General features: G+C 35.8%; 3 protein-coding genes across 3 annotated transcripts; all 3 read left to right on the top strand.

Annotated features, from left to right (window-relative positions):
- Nucleotides 1-9,988: 9,988 nt before the first annotated feature.
- LOC140873519 (uncharacterized) lies at nucleotides 9,989-12,709 on the top strand. Its single transcript, XM_073276682.1, has 3 exons — nucleotides 9,989-10,599; nucleotides 10,883-10,958; nucleotides 11,180-12,709. The coding sequence occupies exons 1-3, from the start codon at nucleotides 10,570-10,572 to the stop codon at nucleotides 12,466-12,468; spliced, it is 1,395 nt and encodes a 464-aa protein (XP_073132783.1). The 5' UTR covers nucleotides 9,989-10,569; the 3' UTR covers nucleotides 12,469-12,709.
- Nucleotides 12,710-16,341: 3,632 nt separating this feature from the next.
- On the top strand, nucleotides 16,342-16,893 carry LOC140873541 (uncharacterized). The gene has a single exon (XM_073276707.1). It carries the CDS (start codon nucleotides 16,342-16,344, stop codon nucleotides 16,891-16,893), a length of 552 nt encoding a protein of 183 aa, XP_073132808.1.
- Nucleotides 16,894-16,912: 19 nt separating this feature from the next.
- Nucleotides 16,913-18,637, top strand: LOC140873542 (uncharacterized). The gene is made up of 3 exons (XM_073276708.1): nucleotides 16,913-17,909; nucleotides 18,233-18,411; nucleotides 18,533-18,637. Exons 1-3 carry the CDS (start codon nucleotides 16,913-16,915, stop codon nucleotides 18,635-18,637), a joined length of 1,281 nt encoding a protein of 426 aa, XP_073132809.1.
- Nucleotides 18,638-20,672: the final 2,035 nt, after the last annotated feature.

Raw genomic sequence — 20,672 nt, forward strand, 5'->3', positions numbered from 1 at the left:
AAAAAATTCTAGATGTCACCTTGTGGAGCACATGGAGAATATCAAGAGATCAATCGTCCATGAACACCGAGAACAGAAAGTGGATCAAGATACTCAAGCAATGACCAACCCGATTTGGTTCGATGATGATGACTCAGAGAACCAAGATTGGGAGTGCAAATCAAATCATGCTGAAGATTTAGAGGTGTTTGAGTCTTCTTTTCTTATTGAACCGCAGTCGGAAGATGTTATGGAAGAAATAGGGTATGATGGAAATATGTTACCACTCATGTTTGCGGATGATGGAGTTCAAGAGTCTATCGATATGAGCTCATCGATAGTATTATCATACACATATCCCCAAGATCTTTTCCTTCCATCAGTATCAGTTTCAAAAGATGTTGGAATCCGAGAGCCCACCGAGACATTCTCTTCCCATGTTTACCAGCCGCTATGGAGTGTTGTTGAGGTGACGAGCTATAACTGTTTACATCTAGCCAAGCTTGAGGGCACTTGGAACAAAGACCCATTTGTGGTATCATATGACACTTACTTTGGGCGTCAGCCGCTCTTTGAGGAGTGCTTCTGAGGGTCGGGCCGATGACTGTAAAAAGAGGTACTGACTGGGAGGCAACCCAGTGTTTTTTTTTTCTTTTCTTTAGTTTTTTTCTTTCATTTTGTTTTTGCGTTTATTTTTGTTGTTTTCAGAAACTGAATGTCGCCACCTCCGCAGTCAAAGTTTCCATATGATTCTTTCGTGATGATGTCAGACGTTGAAAAGGACAGTGTCAACACTTAAACCAGGGGAGTTTCGTTTTACATTTTTGCATTGCATTGTGTTTAGTTGTTTGTTTGTGTTTTGTGTTTTGATGCATTGAGGGAAATGATTCATTTAAGTGTGGGGGGTGCATTCATTACATTCATTGCATTCATTTTGTTTTTTGTTTGTTTCGTATGCATAAGAAGGACAATTATTGCTAGCCTATGATGATGGAAGTGAAAAAATGAAAAATGAAATTTTTGAAAAATTTTACTCTTGATTGGATATAAGAAACCGTAGGTTGATTGTTGAATATTCTTAAGCACGCATGTTTAACCGGTGAATTGTAGCGATGTATTAGATACTGTGGATGTCTGTTGGACCATTGCACGACAATAGGTGTTTGGGGAACTTGATAGTGCTTGAATTTTGATGATCTATTTGATATGGCATATACACTCTTGAGCGCACATTTTAAACAATTTTTATGCTATGTTTATAAAAATGCAATTGACTCTATCCAGGTGCGAGCAAGATGTTTGAAATCCGATTCGTCTTGTTTGTGGCTAAGTATGTGGATAAAATGGGGTTAAACTTTTGAATTTTTTTTAAAATAATAGTTCTATCCGGGCTTGGAATGTGAATGAAATTCTATTCATTGTTTCATAGCTAAGTTTGCGGACCTAATGGGATTATAGTTCCATCCGGGCTATAGACAAGGGGATTGAAATTCAAATCCTATCTAGTTATAGCTAAGTATGCGGGTAATTATTGGGACTTTAAAATCGTCGGATGCAAAATCCGATGGTGCGTAATTATATCTCAAGATAGTTGTGTTGTGTTGATAGATTGTTGAGAGAAGAGTTCTTGATTGTGAAACTTGTACTGAATTGTCTTAAGGTCGGCGAACAGTCTTGAAGCTTTGTCTTTTGAAGTTGCATGTAGCTGGGGTAACATGTCACACACGCACGTTTGCATTCGACTGAAGGTGTATCATTGATAATCGAGAGTCGTTGTGAGTTTGTTTTTTGTGGGAAAACTTCTCTGAGGCTATGTTATGTATGATTCATCCTTACTTATGTTTTTGTTGTGTTTTCATTTTGCTTTTGCATACTTGCTCGAGGGCGAGCAAGGATTAAGTGTGGGGGTATTTGATAGTCATGTTTGTGTTGCTTATTTTAATATCGTTTTGTTGTTGTTTTGCATGCATTTATATGTTGTAATTTAGCGTTTTGTTCGTATTTCATTTATCTTGTCTTCATAACATACTCCCGATTTTATTGTGCAGGATGTAACATTTCGGCTGGAATAATTGAAGTCAACTGCGCCATGATAATGTGCTGCTGCATAGAAAAGAATAAGGAAAATGAATGGCATGAAGAAGACGCGCGATTGTGCTTGCATGGCTGAACCAAGAAGCGCGTTTGCGCATGTTATTAGCGCAATGGAAGCGCAGAACAGAGGAATCATGCACGTTTGCGCTTGGAGGGTTGTTGTTTGCACTACTTCTTGTGCAAACGCACAACTTGTTTGCACAAGAAAGATGATCATCTGCGCTGCTGAGATGTGCGAGAGATTTGCGAGATAAAAGAGGCCGCTCCATCGGTCAATCTTTACCGATCGAGCGGTGCCAAAAAATTGTGAAAACAATAGGATTAAGATTTTGGGCTCGCTCGATCTGCAACATTTTACCGATCGATCGAGCGAGATGGGCTGTTCGAGAAAAAATCTGTAAATTAGGAATTTTTATTTTTAAGGACTCTAGCCTTAATTAAAATATATATCTCAAATTTTAGAGTCTGAGAAATCATTCTTAATATATTTTAGACGGCGAGAGAGAAGAAACATCTGGCGGCTAGGTTTTATCTTTCTTGTTCTTAGTTTTAATTCATTTAGTTTTTGTACTTGGTTAAGGAAGACGAAACCCTTGATTTTATTTACTTTGTGAGATTTTGATTTTCAATGTTTGATTTTTATCGAGTATCAAGAGTTGTTCTGATTTATTTTATGCTTGTGTGTTTGATTATTGGATTGATCACCTGATAATTCTTTCGTACAATCTATAGCTAAATTAGAATTCAAATCCATAATTGTTTGATTCATCTAATTTGTGAAGCAGCTGCGTTTAATATTTTCTGCTGTTGAATTTGTTAAATCGTAGGAATAACAATTGACTAGGCTAAATACATCTACTGGTGCATGTGTTGTCTAGATTCATCAGTTTCACTCATATGAATGCTACCTTAGATTTAAATCTAGATCACTGGTATTTGGGTTGATTTATTGTAAGGGTTAATCTAAAACGGTGATGTCTAATTAACTAAGATTAAGGTGGAACGGGAATTAGATTTTCAATGATGAATATTCAAAGTGAATTAGTTATTTTTAGGGAATCGATGATCGAATGAATAATTTCAAGGGTGTAGTCGACCGATACCAAGTCTCGATAGTTTATTGATCTTTATTATTTTAATTCTTGCATAGTAGTTTTTAAAATCTAAAATCCCCTTTTATTTATTTCCAGTATTTTTAAGAACACAAATAAATTTCACTTTTCTCGTGGGAACGATCCCTACTCTCGCTACTACATGTTTATTTAGTTAATCTGAGTTGGGTTAATTTGGGCGCGACACGACTTAGCGCTACCACCCGCACCGTGATCACCTACTAATCAAGAGCTTAAGCATGCATTTAACTTAATTAAATCATAAACATAGAAAAATAGCGGAAAATTAAAATATAACAACTCAAGAAAACTAATTCTGAAATAGTTATACAACATATCAAAAGTTTGTATCCACCATATAAACAAAGTTCTTAAAAAACCCTACTGAAAACTATCTCCACAACTGCTGCCATCCTGCAACTATGGTCTCCCCGAGCCTCCCGCTCCATCAAGTCTGAAACATGCCCTGTGGAATATGGTGTCCAAAAACAGTACAAGAACATGATCATAAAACGCTCAGTACGAGAGTATTAGTATCCAATATTTTATGTGCATGCATGCAAGTGTATGAGGTACCAAGACACGAGGTCAAGAATATCAAGATCGAACATGGGTCCTGGGTATGTAGCATTCTGCGCCGTCGCACCAGGAGGTGGCTCCCATACCCGATAGTGGAAATACTTGGTGACCTGACACGAGTCCACATGTCCAACCATCCGCTAACAAGATAGGGTCAACACCCTACTATTGGATATCACATGGGATATAGCTCAATATGCTCATGAGATGCATCATAATAACATGTCATAATACATGCAAATAAGTCATGCCATATAATCAATGCAACACATAATACATGCATACTCAGTCTGGGTAACTCGAAAAGTACTATCGATACTAGATAAGCTAAACCAGCTCTATGTCCAAGCCTATAGTCCGCACTACAATGCAAAATACTCATGCATCAAAATCTTATCCTAAAAGTCTTAACTAAGCTATTTCATACTCCCTAACTATTTATAGGGAACTTAGGAATACCTCCGTCCATAGTCAGTCCGCTGATGACGACTGCCTTAGAACTTGGGCACCACTCCGTTGCGACTCTGGAGCACCTCGCCAACTCCTGGACCAAGCCTAGGAAGGCTGGAAACGCCCCAAATAACTCAGAAAAAGAGAGAAATTATATGAATTGGTGTGAGAAATCTGATTCTCGGATGGCCTATTTATAGGCGGAGATCGGACGTTCCGGTCCCCTACTTCGGACATTCCGATCTCTCATGCAAGCCATGTCGCAGCATGCACAGTTTGGTCCGAACTCACCTTTCGACGTTCCAAACTCCTGCGTGTCCGAACAGTGTTGACACCTCACCAGCTGCATGGCCTAACTGAGTTCGGACGTTCTGATCTCTGGTTCGGATGTTCTGAACTTCACAGAGCTTCCGAACTGCTTCGCCCTTTCCAAAGTGATCGGACCATCCGAACCCTCAAGCTATGTAGTTGGGACCATCCGAACTACTCGAACCCAAATTTGTTTCTTAACCAATTTTGGACGTCTGGATCCGATTTCTTGGTTCGATTGACCATATTAAAATCATTTAATCATGTTTTACTTAATTATAAAAATGATTAACCATTTAATATTGTAAAATAGAACCGGACTACTATAACGACCACATCTCTCCAGTATCCATGGCTTATTCCACGTTTCGCTACTTCAACAGTACATAGCTGACGAGTCACATGTGATACATCCAACTGAAGTTCAGCTAGAACAAGATTTGTCATACGTGGAACGACCACTCCGAATCCTGGACAGGAAAGACAAAGTACTCCGGAACAAGCACGTGCCATTGGTCATGGTCCAGTGGCAGCGTAGGGTACTGAAGAAGCAACTTAGGAACTTGAAATCCGTATGCGGACAGAACATACTGAGTTTTTTTTATACATATCATGTAGATACGTATGGATATCATGTAAATATGTATGGTATCTTCTGATGAAATAATACCTGAATTTCAATATCTTGATTTGTTACCCAGACTTAAATTTTGAGGGATAAATTTCTTAAGTTTGAGAGAATGTAGTAACTCATTCCTTGTTTTAAGTAAAATAAATATTAAATATGATTAAAGGTTATTGATTAAACAAATAAAGGGATTAAATTAAATTAAAATACAAATTATAAGCTTTGAATTCAGTAGAGGGATCTGAGGATTCGAAAGTATTTGGAAGCATGATATATGTTCGGATGCATAGGAACAGTTCGGAAGGTCCAAACTTAACCTAATTTGGAAGCAACGAAGCAATGCATGGGTTGGTTTGGAAGCAATGAAGGGTTCGGAACTGATCGTAAGATCCGATCCCAGTCCAAGCCAGCTGTCCCTTAGGTGTCCGAACCATTATGACTCAATGATTGCATGCAGGGTTCGGAAGGTTCCAACCCATCCAACTAGATACGTGGCTCGCATGAAGAGTTTGTAACGTCCGAACCCTAGTTTCGGGCTTCTGAATTCCGCCTATATATAGGGGCCCGAGGCTATATATTTTAAAACACAATTTCCTGAATTCCATTCTTGATCGGTCTATAAATATGAGGGCCCGACGATAATAGTGAGGTGTCTAGTTGTGAGTAGAAACTATGTTATGGACATCAACGGGCTGACAACGGACGAATGTATGGTCCGAGAATTTTATTTAAATATAGGAGTATCTTTTAGCTTAGTTAAGACTTTTAAAGAATGTTTAGTGATATGATGATTAATTGACTGTAGGCTTGGAACCTAGATTATGATTAGACTTGATCTACTATTAGAGGTACGTAAGTACTGACTGATATTGTTAGCTGAGTATGAATTCCTATATGTTGCATTTATGTGACATGATACATGTTTTACTGCTTTTCATACATATGCATGTGTACATGTTGAGCCGTATCTTCTTCGAGATAGTCTTTCTCGTAGGGTCGCTCAACCCTATACCTGTTTATATTGTCTGACACCATGAATTACCTCAATGTACGGAGACTGATAATACGGTGGTATAAACGAGTGTTTGAGTCACCCCACGGTCAGATTCTCAGATGGTGCTACATACTCATTGGCGCCAAGTTTGAGCAGGACTTGGTAGTTGACCAGTCATCCAGTCATCTCATGTTGCATGCATCATATTAGCTTTGTATACTTATATTTACGTATTGGACGTTAGTCGCTCACATCCATGTTGTTATCTTGGACACCCCATTATACGGAACAAGTCTTAGGCTGGACGGAGCAAGTGGATTGAGGCAGGGTTAGATGCAGGTTCAGGAGCTGCTGGGAATTATGTAGCTACAGTCGGTTTTATGTTGTAAATATGCATTAAGAAAATACATTAGAGTTTTTAGTACCGGTTGTATTCTGTCGATTTCTTTTGTTGTAGGCTGCAATAAATCTTTTGTTTTAATAAGTATTTTTATATGAAGCCAATTGCATGCTTAAGACTGCAAGTTAGTAGGTGATCTAGACTGGATCACTACAATTGTTGTACAAAATTACACACGTATCACTTGTGTCCTGTTCACTAGTATATATACAAAAAAGTAAATCAACTTTCTAGAAGGGTGTCTATATTCAATTCCATTTTAATGGGTTTTGTAGGTTTTCACAAAAGAATGTGCAAATTTACAGAAAATAAGCCTACAAGAGTCTATGCCCTGTGTTATCGTCACACTAACAGGTGAATACACATTTCTAGTTAAAATATATTATTTAAAAATTCTGTCACAAAGGAAAATTAAATTATTTAATATATATTTCATATATAATTGTTAGAAATCAATCCAGAAGTGTTTTGATATTCCGAGAATTCACAGAAAAACGAACACACAAGAACACAATCTCAACGAACAGATAAAAAACCAACGCACACAGATCATACTCAACACTTACGCGAAAGCAAATAAATGACACAAGTGTTTACGTGGTTCGGGAAAGATTTGCCTACGTTCACAGGAGAGCAACACAACCACTTTATTAATCGCCAACAGAACAAATCCAAGTTCAAGAACAGAGCTTATTACAGAGATAGACTAAGATAAAATCTCAAGCTAGATACAGACTCAATTCAAGATTTTATACTTGAATTCTTCCCGTCACAATCTTCGCTTAGTTTTTCTCCTTCAAAATTTCTCCTTCTTCTCTCTCAATATATTCTGAATAATTTGATTTTCTGTTATGTTCGTTTCGGCCAGCTTCCATCTGCTTATATAGAGAAATCACCGACTTTCATCTTGGGCTTTAGGTTAACAGTAACTTACGGCCCAATTATAAAGTCAACATGGTCCAACCTGATAAGTTTTCTCACATCAGTCTGATCTGCTCTTGTATTTCGATCTGCTTTGATCTGCCTTCAAGCTTATAGCTTCTCGGACACTTCATCTGACTTCCAACCAAGTCACAGTACTCGAGCAATCGATCTGCATGAACTCATCCGAAGACTCATTTGACCATCACTTCGATCTGATTTCAGTATTCGATCTGGACCATGAATTCATCTGATCACTGAACTCATCTGATCTTCACTATTTGATCTTATCTCTTCTTTATTTTTTTTTAATCTGATAGAAACATACTTCAACAATAATGGTAAATTTTACTTAAAAACCATAATATATATGTTTATAAATTTTACTTAAAAACCATAATATATATGTTTATATTCATCACAAGTATGTCCATCCTCGCGCTATTAGGAATACTCGTATCGAAATCATTATTTAAAAACAAACGTCATTTTTATATAATGTGCATATTTTATGGCGTCGATATCCATGAAGTTATTAAATAATTAAAGTATACCATAAGCGAGTGACTTGTCGTTGACTAAATTATGATTGTCGCATCTTATGAGTCTAAATGATATGCAATTTAGTCGTATATATAGTTAATTTCTCTTTTTGCCTTTCTTATTTTGCGAAATTTTTTTAATTTATGGGATACGACGTTACGAATTATGATTATAACGATTTATGTTGGACTCATTCTCTATATAAAGCGGTATAATTTTAATTACGTGTTTTCGAGTAGACTCTTTCATTTGATAAAACAAACGCAAACCCTTACACGAAATTTCGCTCCTGCTCTTGATCTCAGAAAAAAGGTGATACCACCTTGGTCGTTCGTGAAGCTATATTTTGATATGCTAATTCTAATCGAGATTTCAAGAATCATTTTCTTCTCCGAATGTATATTCAAGATGCAAAAAGTATTCCTGAAATTAAAATAGACAATGGAATTGTTCTGAACAAAGACCGAGGTATCATTTCACTATTTGTTTTCTAAATTTTATTTTATAGAAAATATTTAATTTAATTTTAATTATTATTAATGTGCTATATGTGAAAAAAAAAAATTAATCGAATTATTATGGTTTCATCTCTGTTTTCCTAAATTTTCAGCAAACACATCAATATATAATAAGACTAACATCATGTTTGGATGCTTGATTATGCGCTGTGAAAATCATTTTAACTTTCAACTCTTACACTGTGTTTGGATGCTTGATTGTGCATCACGTTTCTACCATGGTTACATATAATTAATAAAACACCATTCTAAAATCCTAAATAAACAATGTATTCTATAATTTTATATTATTTTTTAAAAAAAACATGAAATGTGCCTAAGTCTAGATTTAAGCAAGGTTAAAAGGATCCCAGTGAATGTGGGTTTCACATCATTGAAAAAATGAACTTTTGTGAGACTAGTTGTTCGGTCCCTATTTGGAGTGAAAAACAATTTTTTAGCATAAAAAGTAACATTTTTATGGATCAGTAGGATATGAGTTATATCTCATAAAATTAATACATGAAATGATCTGATTATCACAATAGTTTTTTTTTTGGCATAAAAAGGTTAAAAAAAATCTCATTGTCTTAATTCAATTTTCCTCTTCCAAGAAGAAAATCTCCTATATTAAATCGACCAAAATCTACTCTTTGACCAGAATAAGACACTTTTGCTTTAAATTTAATTAATACATAATCTTAACCCAATGATTTTAACAAGATAAATGAATTGAGTAAATTTTCCATGGGATTTTGCACTTTTTTCATCAAATCTTCCACAAAATCCTTACTGATTCATAAGGTTACATGTATTCCATTTTGGGGAGGAAAAGACCGAGATTTTGTTTGCTCAAGAATTAAGCCAGTGGAATAAAATTGTATTAATTGGAAAAAAAAAAAACATTGCATAAAAGTTAGGAATAAAAAATAAAATATTAGTAATTTCCAATATTGTTTTCTAAGTGTTCGTTTTTTTATTTTTTATTTTTTTTTAAAAAAAGAGTTCAACTTTCTGCTCATTCACATGTAATAAAATAAACGATATCCAACATATTAAAAAAAATAATAATAATAATAAAAGCGATCCTCACATATAATTAAAATGGAATTTTATGTATTTATTGATTCAATTTAATCAACTATATGACATAAATCTTAATTTTTTTTACTATTTTTTTTGGAAAAAAAAATAAAAAAAAAAATATGTAAGTTGCCCATAGTGGCAATCTGCCAGCCAAATACGGAATTGTAATAATATTTTATTTTATGTAATATAAGCTGCAACAAATTACCTTAATATAATTGTACCTATAAATTCATGGAAGGTGGTAAATCTGACAAGAACTGCTTGTAATAAATAATTGAAATTTACCACAGTTACTGTGTGAAACAATTGACCGAGCCAAAAAGCCCAGCAGCAGCTTCACCTCTATATAAAGCCAACCCATAACCCCAAATGCCCAGAAATCAAGAAACAGTAAAAAAAATATTATATATATATATATATATATACATTATAATATATAGCTTATGGAGTGAGTGAGAGTCTCTGGTTTAAAGCATGGGAAACACTTTGCCTAATCGTACTTTGCTGAAGAGATTATTCATAAACAAAGCTTCAAAATCAAGAATTTAGAGTGTGCCGTTTTTCATTTTTTTATTATTTGTTGTTGATTTTTGTTTTGGTCCTTTTCCTTTTCACGTACAAGCACGCACCTCTCTTACTCTGAAATAAAGGAAACCAGACCAGACCTCTGCAGAGAAGGTTTAATGTCTACCACAATTCTTGAAATTCTATCTTTTTTCTACCAATGACTCAACACTTGTTTTCTCCTCTCCAACTTTCTTTGATTAGCCAGCCACTGGTTTTTGCCCATTTTTACTCACCGGGGAAAAAAAAGGTTCAGGGAAGAAGAAAGAAACCATTTTTAGTACTTCTTCTTCTATGAGTCCTTTGTTGTATGTGAAAATCAGCCCTTTTCAGATCTAACGTCAATTCGCCTTTTAATTCACCTCATTGTGTTATTGCTCGCTTCTCTTTGTTGTTTTTGGAGGAATAAAATGAGTAAACAAGAGTTCTTGAAGATCCAGGTACTTGTTCTCTGGCTATTTTTTATTTTATATGTGTGTGTAAAATGTGTGTTTTGGGCTTTATGGACCTTGCTTGTTGCGAACTCAAGATCTTTAATGTTTTTTTTTTTTGGTTGCTTTTGGGAGTTTCCACAAATCAATCTGTTGTGTTTCACTTTCATTTTTTACTTTTTAGTGGTTGCTTCTGGCTTTGATTACGGCTTCTGAATGATAAAGTTGTAAGCTTTACCCTGTGGTTGTTTCTTTGGCTTTGCTCTTTTGATTTTTTTTATTTTACTGGCAGACTTGTGTTCTTAAAGTCAATATACACTGTGATGGTTGTAAGCAAAAAGTGAAGAAAATCCTGCAGAAGATTGATGGTACGTCCCCTATATCTACGCACAATTCGTTTTCATTTTCTTGTATTTGTTTTTTTGTAATCTAATCCATGCCAAAAGAACTCAAATGTTTGTGGGCATGTATATTTCTACGAAAATTATTGTATCCAGTAGTTGCACCTGGGAAGACCTGAAATGGGTTGTGGGAAAGACTTATTTTTGGTTGAATTTGAGTGTGAGAATTGTTTTTGTATGTATCCTAGGTGTGTACACCATAAACATTGATTCAGAGCAGGGGAAGGTTACAGTGTCTGGAGATGTGGATCCATCCTTGCTGATCAAGAAGCTTACCAAGAATGGGAAACATGCCGAATTATGGGGTGCATCGAATGTGGGCAATAATCGTCAAAGCCAACTTAATGATCAGCTGAAGGCATTGAAAATTGAGCATGCAAAATGTGCCAACAACAAAGGGCAGAATCAGAAAGGTGGCAACAGCCAGCCTAAAGGTGGTCCTCCGGCCGGCCAACTTTCTCAGCTTCCACCGATGAAAGGGTTTCAAGATCTGAAAATGCCGCCGCAGTTTATGAAGGATATGAAGATGCCACCACTTAACAAGGACCAAAATCAGAAATCTGTGAGGTTTAACTTGCCTGAGGATGAATATTTGAGTGATGAGGATGATGAAGATGAAGATGATTATGATGATGATTTGGAGGATGCTCCATTGAATAAGATGAAGCCGATGATGGGTCATGGCCAGGGCCGTCCACAGATGCCGAAAATGCTGATGAGCAACATGATGGGAGGAAATGGAGGTGGAAATGCCAAGGGTGGTGGTGGTGGAGGGAATATTCCGGTTCAGATGAATGTTGGCAAAGGTGGTGGTGGAGGTGGAGGTGGAGGTGGAGGTGGAGGTGGAAATGGTGGCAATAAAGGTAATAATGGAAACAACTCTGCTAATAACCAAAGTCAAGGTGGTGGAAAAGGTGGGAAGAATGGTGGAGGAAAGGGTGGGAAGAATGGTGGTGGCCAGCCTCAAGGAAGCCAAAATGTCGTTGTGGGTGGAGGCGGTGGTGGTCAGTTGAAGCCAGGTGCTGGATCTGGTGGCAGTGGTGGTGGTGGAGCAGCCAACGGAAACAACTTTATGCCAAATATGATGGGCATGAATCCTGGTGGTAGTATGGGGCTAATGGGCAGCCTCCCGGTACGCCCGGCAGGTCAAATCAGCAATCTTGTCGCACCTACCTCGGCCATGAACACCAGTGGAGCCGGTGGCGGCCCCGGATACCTTCAAGGTGGCCCCCTCCCCGAGCACCTGGCCCGAAACCCCTACTATCAGCAGCAACTAGCAGCTATGATGATGAACCAGCAACAGGCCAACGGTAACGAGAGGTTCCATCCGATGATGTATGCCCCGCCTCCACCGGCCGTAAATTACATGCCTCCTTATCCACCATACCCGTACCCGTATGCTCCTCCACCCGGCGGCCGGACCGACCATTACACCATGTTCAACGACGAAGACACCTCGAGCTGCAGCGTCATGTGAAGATCAATAATACTGATACCAAAAACTGAGGCCAAGTTCTTGACTTGTGTCACTAGTCTTGATGATGCCATAATATACATAGAAATTGCGTTTACTTTGGTTTTAAATTTTTTTCTCTGAATCTCTAGTTTAGATTTAGTGTTGATGATAATGTTGATATGTTTGGAAACATTAATAAAATAATAAAGAAATGGGATTCTGAGTTTTTCTTGAGAATTGAATTTTCTGTTCTGGGTGTTTGGTGATTTTAATGGAGGGCATAACTAAATTATTCCTTTGTATGTTATGTTTTCACTCAAATCAATTATTAGCTGGTCCTTGTTGAATTTATTGTCAATAAGTTAATTAATAATTTTACAAATGCCAAAAGGTAATTCGAACATTGAGCTAAAATGGTGGGGGTAGTGCCCACCATTCATTCATTTCCATTAATGATTTGTGACTTTCAATTTGCACAATGTGGTGCCAAAATATTTTCAGATATACCCACCATTCTCATACCAATTTTTTTTTTTATAAAAAAATGGTTGGAATTTCAAAATTGTTTTATTTTATGCACATATATTTTCAATAAATAAATCCAAAATCCAAGAGGATAAAGGGGAAAATAATATATAAAAATGGAAGCAAATTAAATGCCTGCAAGATTGACATAATTGAATTGTCCTCCAACCCTCCAACTATGAGTATGTGCAGTGTGAATTGAATTTAATGTGCAGAGTAACCCACTCACTCATACCCTTTTATACACCTTGCATCCACTGGTCCACACTTTTTTATATTTATTTTTTATTTTAAATTAACTTTTACTAATTTTCTTTGTACAAATTAAGTTTAAAATATTAATAATTCTGTATGTTATGTAATTTATTGCTTGATAACTCTTTTCACGTTTGACCTTATACTATGGTAGAATTTGGGAGAGCTTTTAGTAATCATTTTTCGGTTTTTTTTCTACAAAATTTCATAAAATTTCAATATTTTATGAAAAAAAAGTTGAAAAGTGCTTCTCAGAAACTCTTTCAAATACTACCTAAATCTGTTTCAAGCTTATAAAGTTTGAATCTGGCCGTTAACGCTAGGTCACATTTCACGCTTTTGGAATTTGGATAGATACTATGTTACCGATAAATAAATCCATATAAATTTTTTATTAGATTTAAATTTAAGTTGGTAGGGTAGTATATTAAACACAAACCTCTTATCGAACGATCTCACGAATTTGATTTGTGAGACGGATTTTTTATTTGGATCACCCATGAAAAAAAATATTATTTTTTATGTAAAAAAATATTTTTTTTTAAATATAAATATATGTAAAATTGATTAGTCTCACAAATTTTTTTTTTTTAGAAATCGTTGTTAAATGGCCCCTACATCTTGATGAGCAAGGTGAGTATTGTTATTGGGGGAAAATCTCGGTTCAATCCTAAATGTTTGAACACATTTCCGGTTCAGTCCTAAATGTTTGAACGTTCCCGGTTTGGTCCCAAATATTTTTCAAAAATTCCCGGTTCAGTCCTAAATATTTTTATGTTTCCGGTTTGGTCCCAAATATTTTAAAAAGTTTCCAGTTCAGTTCTAAATGTTTTACGTTTCAGATTTCGTCCTAAATATTTTTCAAAATTTTTCGGTTTGGTCCTTCCATCTACAAACAAAGTGTGATAAAAAAAACTTACAAACAAAAGAAAATGTTAAATAAAATAGAAGATAATAATAATAATAATAATAATAATAATAATAATAATAATAATAATAATAATAATAATAATAATAATAATAATAAATAATGAACAATAATTTCTTCCAAATGAAAATATAATATAAATTATGCAAAATAAAATTATAGAATAAAAAAATAATTGAACCGTGCAATCTTATAGTTAAAATCAATCACAAACAAATAAACAAATGTTTTAGCAAATAACTAGTATTACTTATTTTACAAAATATTTGAAATTTTCAATAAATTTTTCAAGAGAAGAATACTTATGGTTAACAATTGAGAAAATATAATGAATTATTTGACCACCGTTAAAGTAGTGATATGAAATTAAGTTTTATTTAATAGTAAATTTTTCTCAAATACTAATTATTTAAATTTTAAAAAGAGTTTTAAAAAGATATATATCTTTTTCCAACCTCCAAATTTTTTCTTAAATGTGCAAGCATCATGAATGAGAATATAACAAAATTAATAGAAATGTGAAATAACATCATTAAATTTTAATTCCTCAAGTTTCGTTCATTTTATTTAATTTTTTATTTTGTAGCATCATGAATTTAATATTTTCATTTTGAGAATTGTGTAAAATTGATTTAAATTTGGATAAAAACTCTAATAAATTTGTGTTTTAATTACAACTTGTTTAATGTTAAATATATAATAAATAATATAAAACTCAATCATAAATGATATAACACTACGCGGTGTTAGTTTTAACACACGAGTAGATGGAAGGATCAAACCGGGAAATTTTGAGAAATATTTGGCACAAAATCGGCAATGTAAAAATATTTAGGACTGAACCGGGAACTTTTAGGAAACATTTAGGACCAAATCGGGAACGTATAAATATTTAGGACTGAACCGGAAATGTGTCCAAACATTTATTTATGGATGGATGAATATTATGGTTGAGTCGACGCTACCCGCATGGTAGTGCCCTGCAGGTGACGTGGCGGCTCATGATTAGCTAAAATCAGTGGGCCCCATATGGGACCCATTATTTTTTTACCAATCATGGGGTTACATGTCACCCGCAGGGTAGTGCCCTGCGGACGACATGTACTAAACCAAGGATAATTCGATGCTACCCTGAGGGTACACTTAGGGTAGCATCGTGTCAGTTTTTTATTGGCCACTTTTGTGGGACCCATGTGTGGGTCCCACATGAGTGACCAATAATAAACTGACACGCCACCCTCAGGGTGGCATCGAATTATCCCTAAACCAAATAGTACATCAAGATTGAAATGAATTTTATTCCTTGATATTTTCGGCCCTTAATTTATTTGGAATAATAAGATTTTGCTTTCTAGACAATATCAAATATTTGGTAAATATATTGTGTATATCTCGAATATGTTATGTTATATATTTGCCAAGCTTAAATCGGATCTTGATAAGGTGATTATTTGATATAATATAATTCGATATTATCAAGATTTGATTTAAAAGATTTGATAGAGTTTATTTCTTACTAAAACATGTTTCCTTATTCATGTAGAACTCTATCTAAGGAAACCTTTAAGACTTGGATGCTAATCTATAAAAGGAGGTTTTCATGCACAAGAAAAAATAAGACTTCAGACGTTTAATTCACTGATCAATCTCTGAAGAATTCTGTTGAAGAATTCTGAAGAATTCTGAAGCAAGGTTTGCAACCTTCGTTGTTGCATGTCCCCGTATTGTCGTTCGTGTTGAAGACATCAGAGACAACACTGTGGAAACTGTGTTGTTGAAGATCTTTTTGTGTTTCTTCAATTTAGCCTACGGGAGTTGCATCTAATTCCTTTTATACTCTGATTGTGTTTATGATGCAAGTTTAATTTCTCAATCTGTTGAGAAATTTAGGATTTATTGACTTTTCGTAAAATCACTAGGATTATCTTTGTAGACTGATCTTATATTTACTGGTGATATTTATCCCTAAGGCACCCGCACGAGTTTTATACTCGTGCAAAATTATTTATTTGTGTTTTATTTACGCTTTAAATTTCCGCTGCACTGTGTTGTCTTTGGTGTTACCACACGAAGTACAACACTGCCTATTTTACATAATCAACCACATACACCGTTTCTTTCACGTGGCATCAGAGCCACCACTTGACTTTACTAAGTGAGTTCCTGGTTTGTGTTACAGGTTAGTTATGGACACTCCGTACACAAGTGCGATTCGTCCAGCTATTTTGGATGGAACAAATTACGGCCCTTGGAAATTGAAGATGAGCATGTACATTCAATTCATTGAGTCCAGAGCTTGGCAACGTGTTCTTGATGGTTGGATACCTCCTATGAGAGATGATGATATACCAGGACCAAAGCCAAGATCACAATGGACAACCGATGAAAATACTGCGGCTATTTATAATGCTAAAGATCTTAATGCTATGTTCATTTCAGTTGATATGAACATGTTTAATCTAATTGGTACTTGTACTTGTGCTAGGGATGCTTGGGAGAAACTTCAAACCCATTGTGAAGGCTCGACAAGTGTCAAGAAGACAAGGATGCGTCTCATAACTTCAAAATTTGAGAAAATGAGAATGGAGGAATCAGAGACCATCATGGAATATAATGGTAGATTGAAGAGCCTTGCGAATGAAGCATCTATTCTTGGTGACCCTATTTCGAACGAGAGACTTGTGAGTGCTTCGTTCTGTCCCCAAAAGATTTCACACCAAGGTTTGTGCTATAGATGAATCCAAAGATACATCTATAATGAGTTTGAATGAGTTAATTAGTTCTCTTCGTACTTATGAGATGGAGTTGGAAGCCGAAGATGACTCCAAAGGTAAGTCTATTTCCTTTCAAGTATCTAATGACGTTTACAATGATTTTTCTGAATTTCAACAGGAAGTAAAGGAATCTGATCTTGAAGAGAATTCGATTTCTTTTATCTCGAATAAGTTCACTGATTATCTCAAGGTAATGAAAGAAAAGAAGGATATGAAAGGTGCACAACCTTCAAAATTTCCTAGACTGCCTACGTCAGAGAAGCCTCAAAAACCCGCTGTTACTCGAGGACCTCGTCAAAAGTATGAAGGTAAGATTCAGTCCTCAAGTAAAAATTTTGATAATGTTCAATGCAGGGAATGTAAGGGATATGGCCACTATGCTTATGAATGCGCAAATTGCCTTCGGAAATGTATGAATGTTCCTTTGAATGATGATGATTCTGAAGAAGAACAAGAAAAGGTTGAACAAGCAGATCTAATATCTTTTACTGCTTTGCTGGAAAGTAAGAAAAATTTTCAGATCAATCCTCTCGGTGCTGGCTCCGGTGTTGCAACACCTGGACGCAACACAGTTCAAAAATCTGTTTGTTTTATTGCTTCTAACCTTGATAATTCCAGTGATCATGAAGAACATGTAGTTGATGCTTATACTCTGGAAGGTATTCAAAAACTCTATGAAGAGTTGTACTGTGATTGGATCAAGAGGAATCAGTTGAACACAACCCTTACAAAAGAGAATACTGAATTGAAAGCTGTTGTGGCTAGATTGGAGGTTCTCATGAGTAAGAAAGATCTGAAATTATGGTTGTTGAATTCGGAACTTGAAAGAGCAAAAACAACACTTGATAAATTTAATTCCAGTTCAAATAAACTTGATTCTATTTTGATTATGGGTAAGAATGATAAGTTTGGTCTTGGTTTTAAAGAAAGTTTTTTTGAAACTGGTGAATCTTCCAAAACACCAGTGTTTGTGAAGGAAGGTAATGATTCCTTGAACCATTCTTCAACTGTTTCGAAACAAAGAAACTCATTGTTGAGAAGAATGTTTCTGTTCCAAAGCCAAAACAATGGAAGCGTTATTTTGTATGTCATTATTGTCTCAAACCTGGTCACATCAGGCCTTTTTGTTGTAAGCTTAAAAATGACTATATTTTGTGGGAATCTAAGAAGGTGTTGCCTCCCGTGTTGACCAACACCAAGCGCAACACTGACAAAAAAGAATCCACTGCGAAGAAAGTTTGGGTACAGAAGTGTGATGTTAAAAGTTTTGTAATTTATACTTACTTAAAAGCTAACACTGCAGGAAATTGGTACTTTGACAGTGGAAGCTCTCGGCACATGACAGGTTTGAAAGATCACCTCACGGACTACATCGAACAAAATGGAGATAGAGTGACGTATGGAGGTGGTGCAAAAGGAAGAATATTTGGCAAAGGAACACTCAACGTGAAAGGGTTTCCAAAACTTCATAATGTCTTACACGTTGAAGGACTTAATGCAAATTTAATTTCAATTAGTCAACTGTGTGATGATGACTTGCATGTGAAGTTTGATAAGAATACTTGTGAAGTTTTTGATAATACTAATCGTTTTGTTATGACAGGTACAAGATCAGTTGATAATTGCTACCAACTCGGTGAAAAATTGGCATGTAGACACTCAAAGGTTGATGAGTTTAGTCTATGGCACCAAAAGCTTGGACATGTGAATTTCAAAAATTTAAAGAATTTGAGTAAGTTTGAAGTTGTAAGAGGTCTTCAAAATCTAAAGTTTGGTGTTCCATATGTTTGTGGTGCATGTCAAAAAGGTAAGCAAACCCATGTTTCGCACCCCTGTTACAACAATGTGGGACAACACGGTGCCTTGAACTTTTTTTTTTTTTTTTTAGAAAGGGTTGACCCCGAAAGAGACCCCATTCCACATGAGTCAGAGGCCCATTGGCTCATGCGGAGGGTAAATCGAGGGATGTGCATGAGCGGTAGGGACCTGAAGGAGGGAGCACATGACCCAATCCCAAGAGCATACCCCCCACAATATTTCAGCAGGGAATATGCTCCACACGAGGATCAAACCCGCAACGCTGGAGAATTTCTTCCCACGTCACCTCAGGCCTTACCAAATCGCCTATGAACTTTTGCACATGGATTTGATGGGTCCCATGAAAGTTGAAAGCTATGGAGGTAAAAAGTATTCTTTGGTATGTGTTGATGATTTTTCTCATTTTACATGGGTAAGATTTCTTAGAGAAAAATCAGACACTTTTGATGTTTTTAAGAATATTTTTACCAAGATTACTAACCTACATACTTTGACTGTAGCAAGGATTAGAACTGATCATGGAAAAGAATTTGAGAACTCATCTTTTTCTTCTTTGTGCGATAAGAAGGGCATCTCACAGGAGTTCTCTGCCCCAAAAACTCCTCAACATAATGGAATTGCCGAAAGGAAGAATAGGACGTTGCAGGAGATGGCTAGGGTAATGATGAGCTCAAAAAATATCTCCAAGAGATTTTGGGCAGAAGCATTAAACACATCATGTCATATTTCCAATCGTGTTTATTTGAGAAGTGGTTCTTTGATGACTTCCTATGAAATACTCATGGGAAAGAGGCCAAATCTCAATTATTTTCATATCTTTGGCTGTGTATGCTATGTTTTGAATGATAGAAATCACCTAAAAAAATTTGATTTCAAAAGTGATAAGTGTTTGTTCCTTGGTTATTCTACAAATAGTCGTGCATATAGGATGTATAACCTTAGGACCAGAACAATTATGAAATCTATTAATGTTGTTTTTGATGATGGTGCAGATCTCAAAGGAAAAACTGCTGAAGATGATGTTGAAGGCTTGCTGGAAATTCCTCACGAAGAACACAGTGTTGTTCCAGATGTTGCAACACCAAACACAACACTGGTTCCTCCAGAATCTGTTCATGAATAAAATTCTCAAAGTAATGAGGAAACTGAGGTATCTACTGAAAAGGACATTCCAAGCAAGATACAAAAGAATCATCCATCATCACAGATTATTGGAGATGTTCATGGAACAAGGCAAACCCGAGCTAAGGACAAAGTTGACTACCGTAAGATGGTTGGGTTAGTATGCATGAGTTCTGTATACTCACAGATAATGCATTCTTGTTTTGTCTCCAAATATTGAACCTAAGAATGTCAATGATGCTTTGAATGATGAATTTTGGGTAAATTCCATGCATGAGAAACTTGAGAAATTTGTCCAAAATAATGTATGGTTTTTAGTTCCACTCAAGGTTGGTTGCTCAAGGGTATACGCAGGTTGAGGGGGTTGATTTTGATGAGACCTTCGCTCCTGTTGACCGCATTGAGTCAGTCCGACTATTGCTAGCAATTGCATGTCATATGGGTATAAAACTTTACCAAATGGATGTGAAGAGTGCGTTTTTTAATGGTATTTTAAATGAAAAAGTGTATGTGAAGCAACCCAAAGGATTTGAGGATCCACACCACTTGGATCATGTTTACAAGTTGAAGAAGGCACTCTATGGCTTGAAGCAAGCTCCGCGAGCTTGGTATGGTAGGTTGATCGAGTATTTGCTCGAAATTGGCTTCAAACGAGATGAGGTTGACAAAACCCTTTTTATTCAAAAGGCCAAAGGTGAAATTCTTATTTGTCAAGTTTATGTGGATGACATTATCTTTGGTGCTTCTTCTTAAAAACATGTTGATAGTTTTGTTGAATGCATGTCTTCTACTTTTGAAATGAG

This window comes from Henckelia pumila, unplaced genomic scaffold (genome assembly GCF_033568475.1).
Source record: "Henckelia pumila isolate YLH828 unplaced genomic scaffold, ASM3356847v2 CTG_627:::fragment_1, whole genome shotgun sequence".
In the NCBI taxonomy this organism is placed as follows: Eukaryota; Viridiplantae; Streptophyta; class Magnoliopsida; order Lamiales; family Gesneriaceae; genus Henckelia; species Henckelia pumila.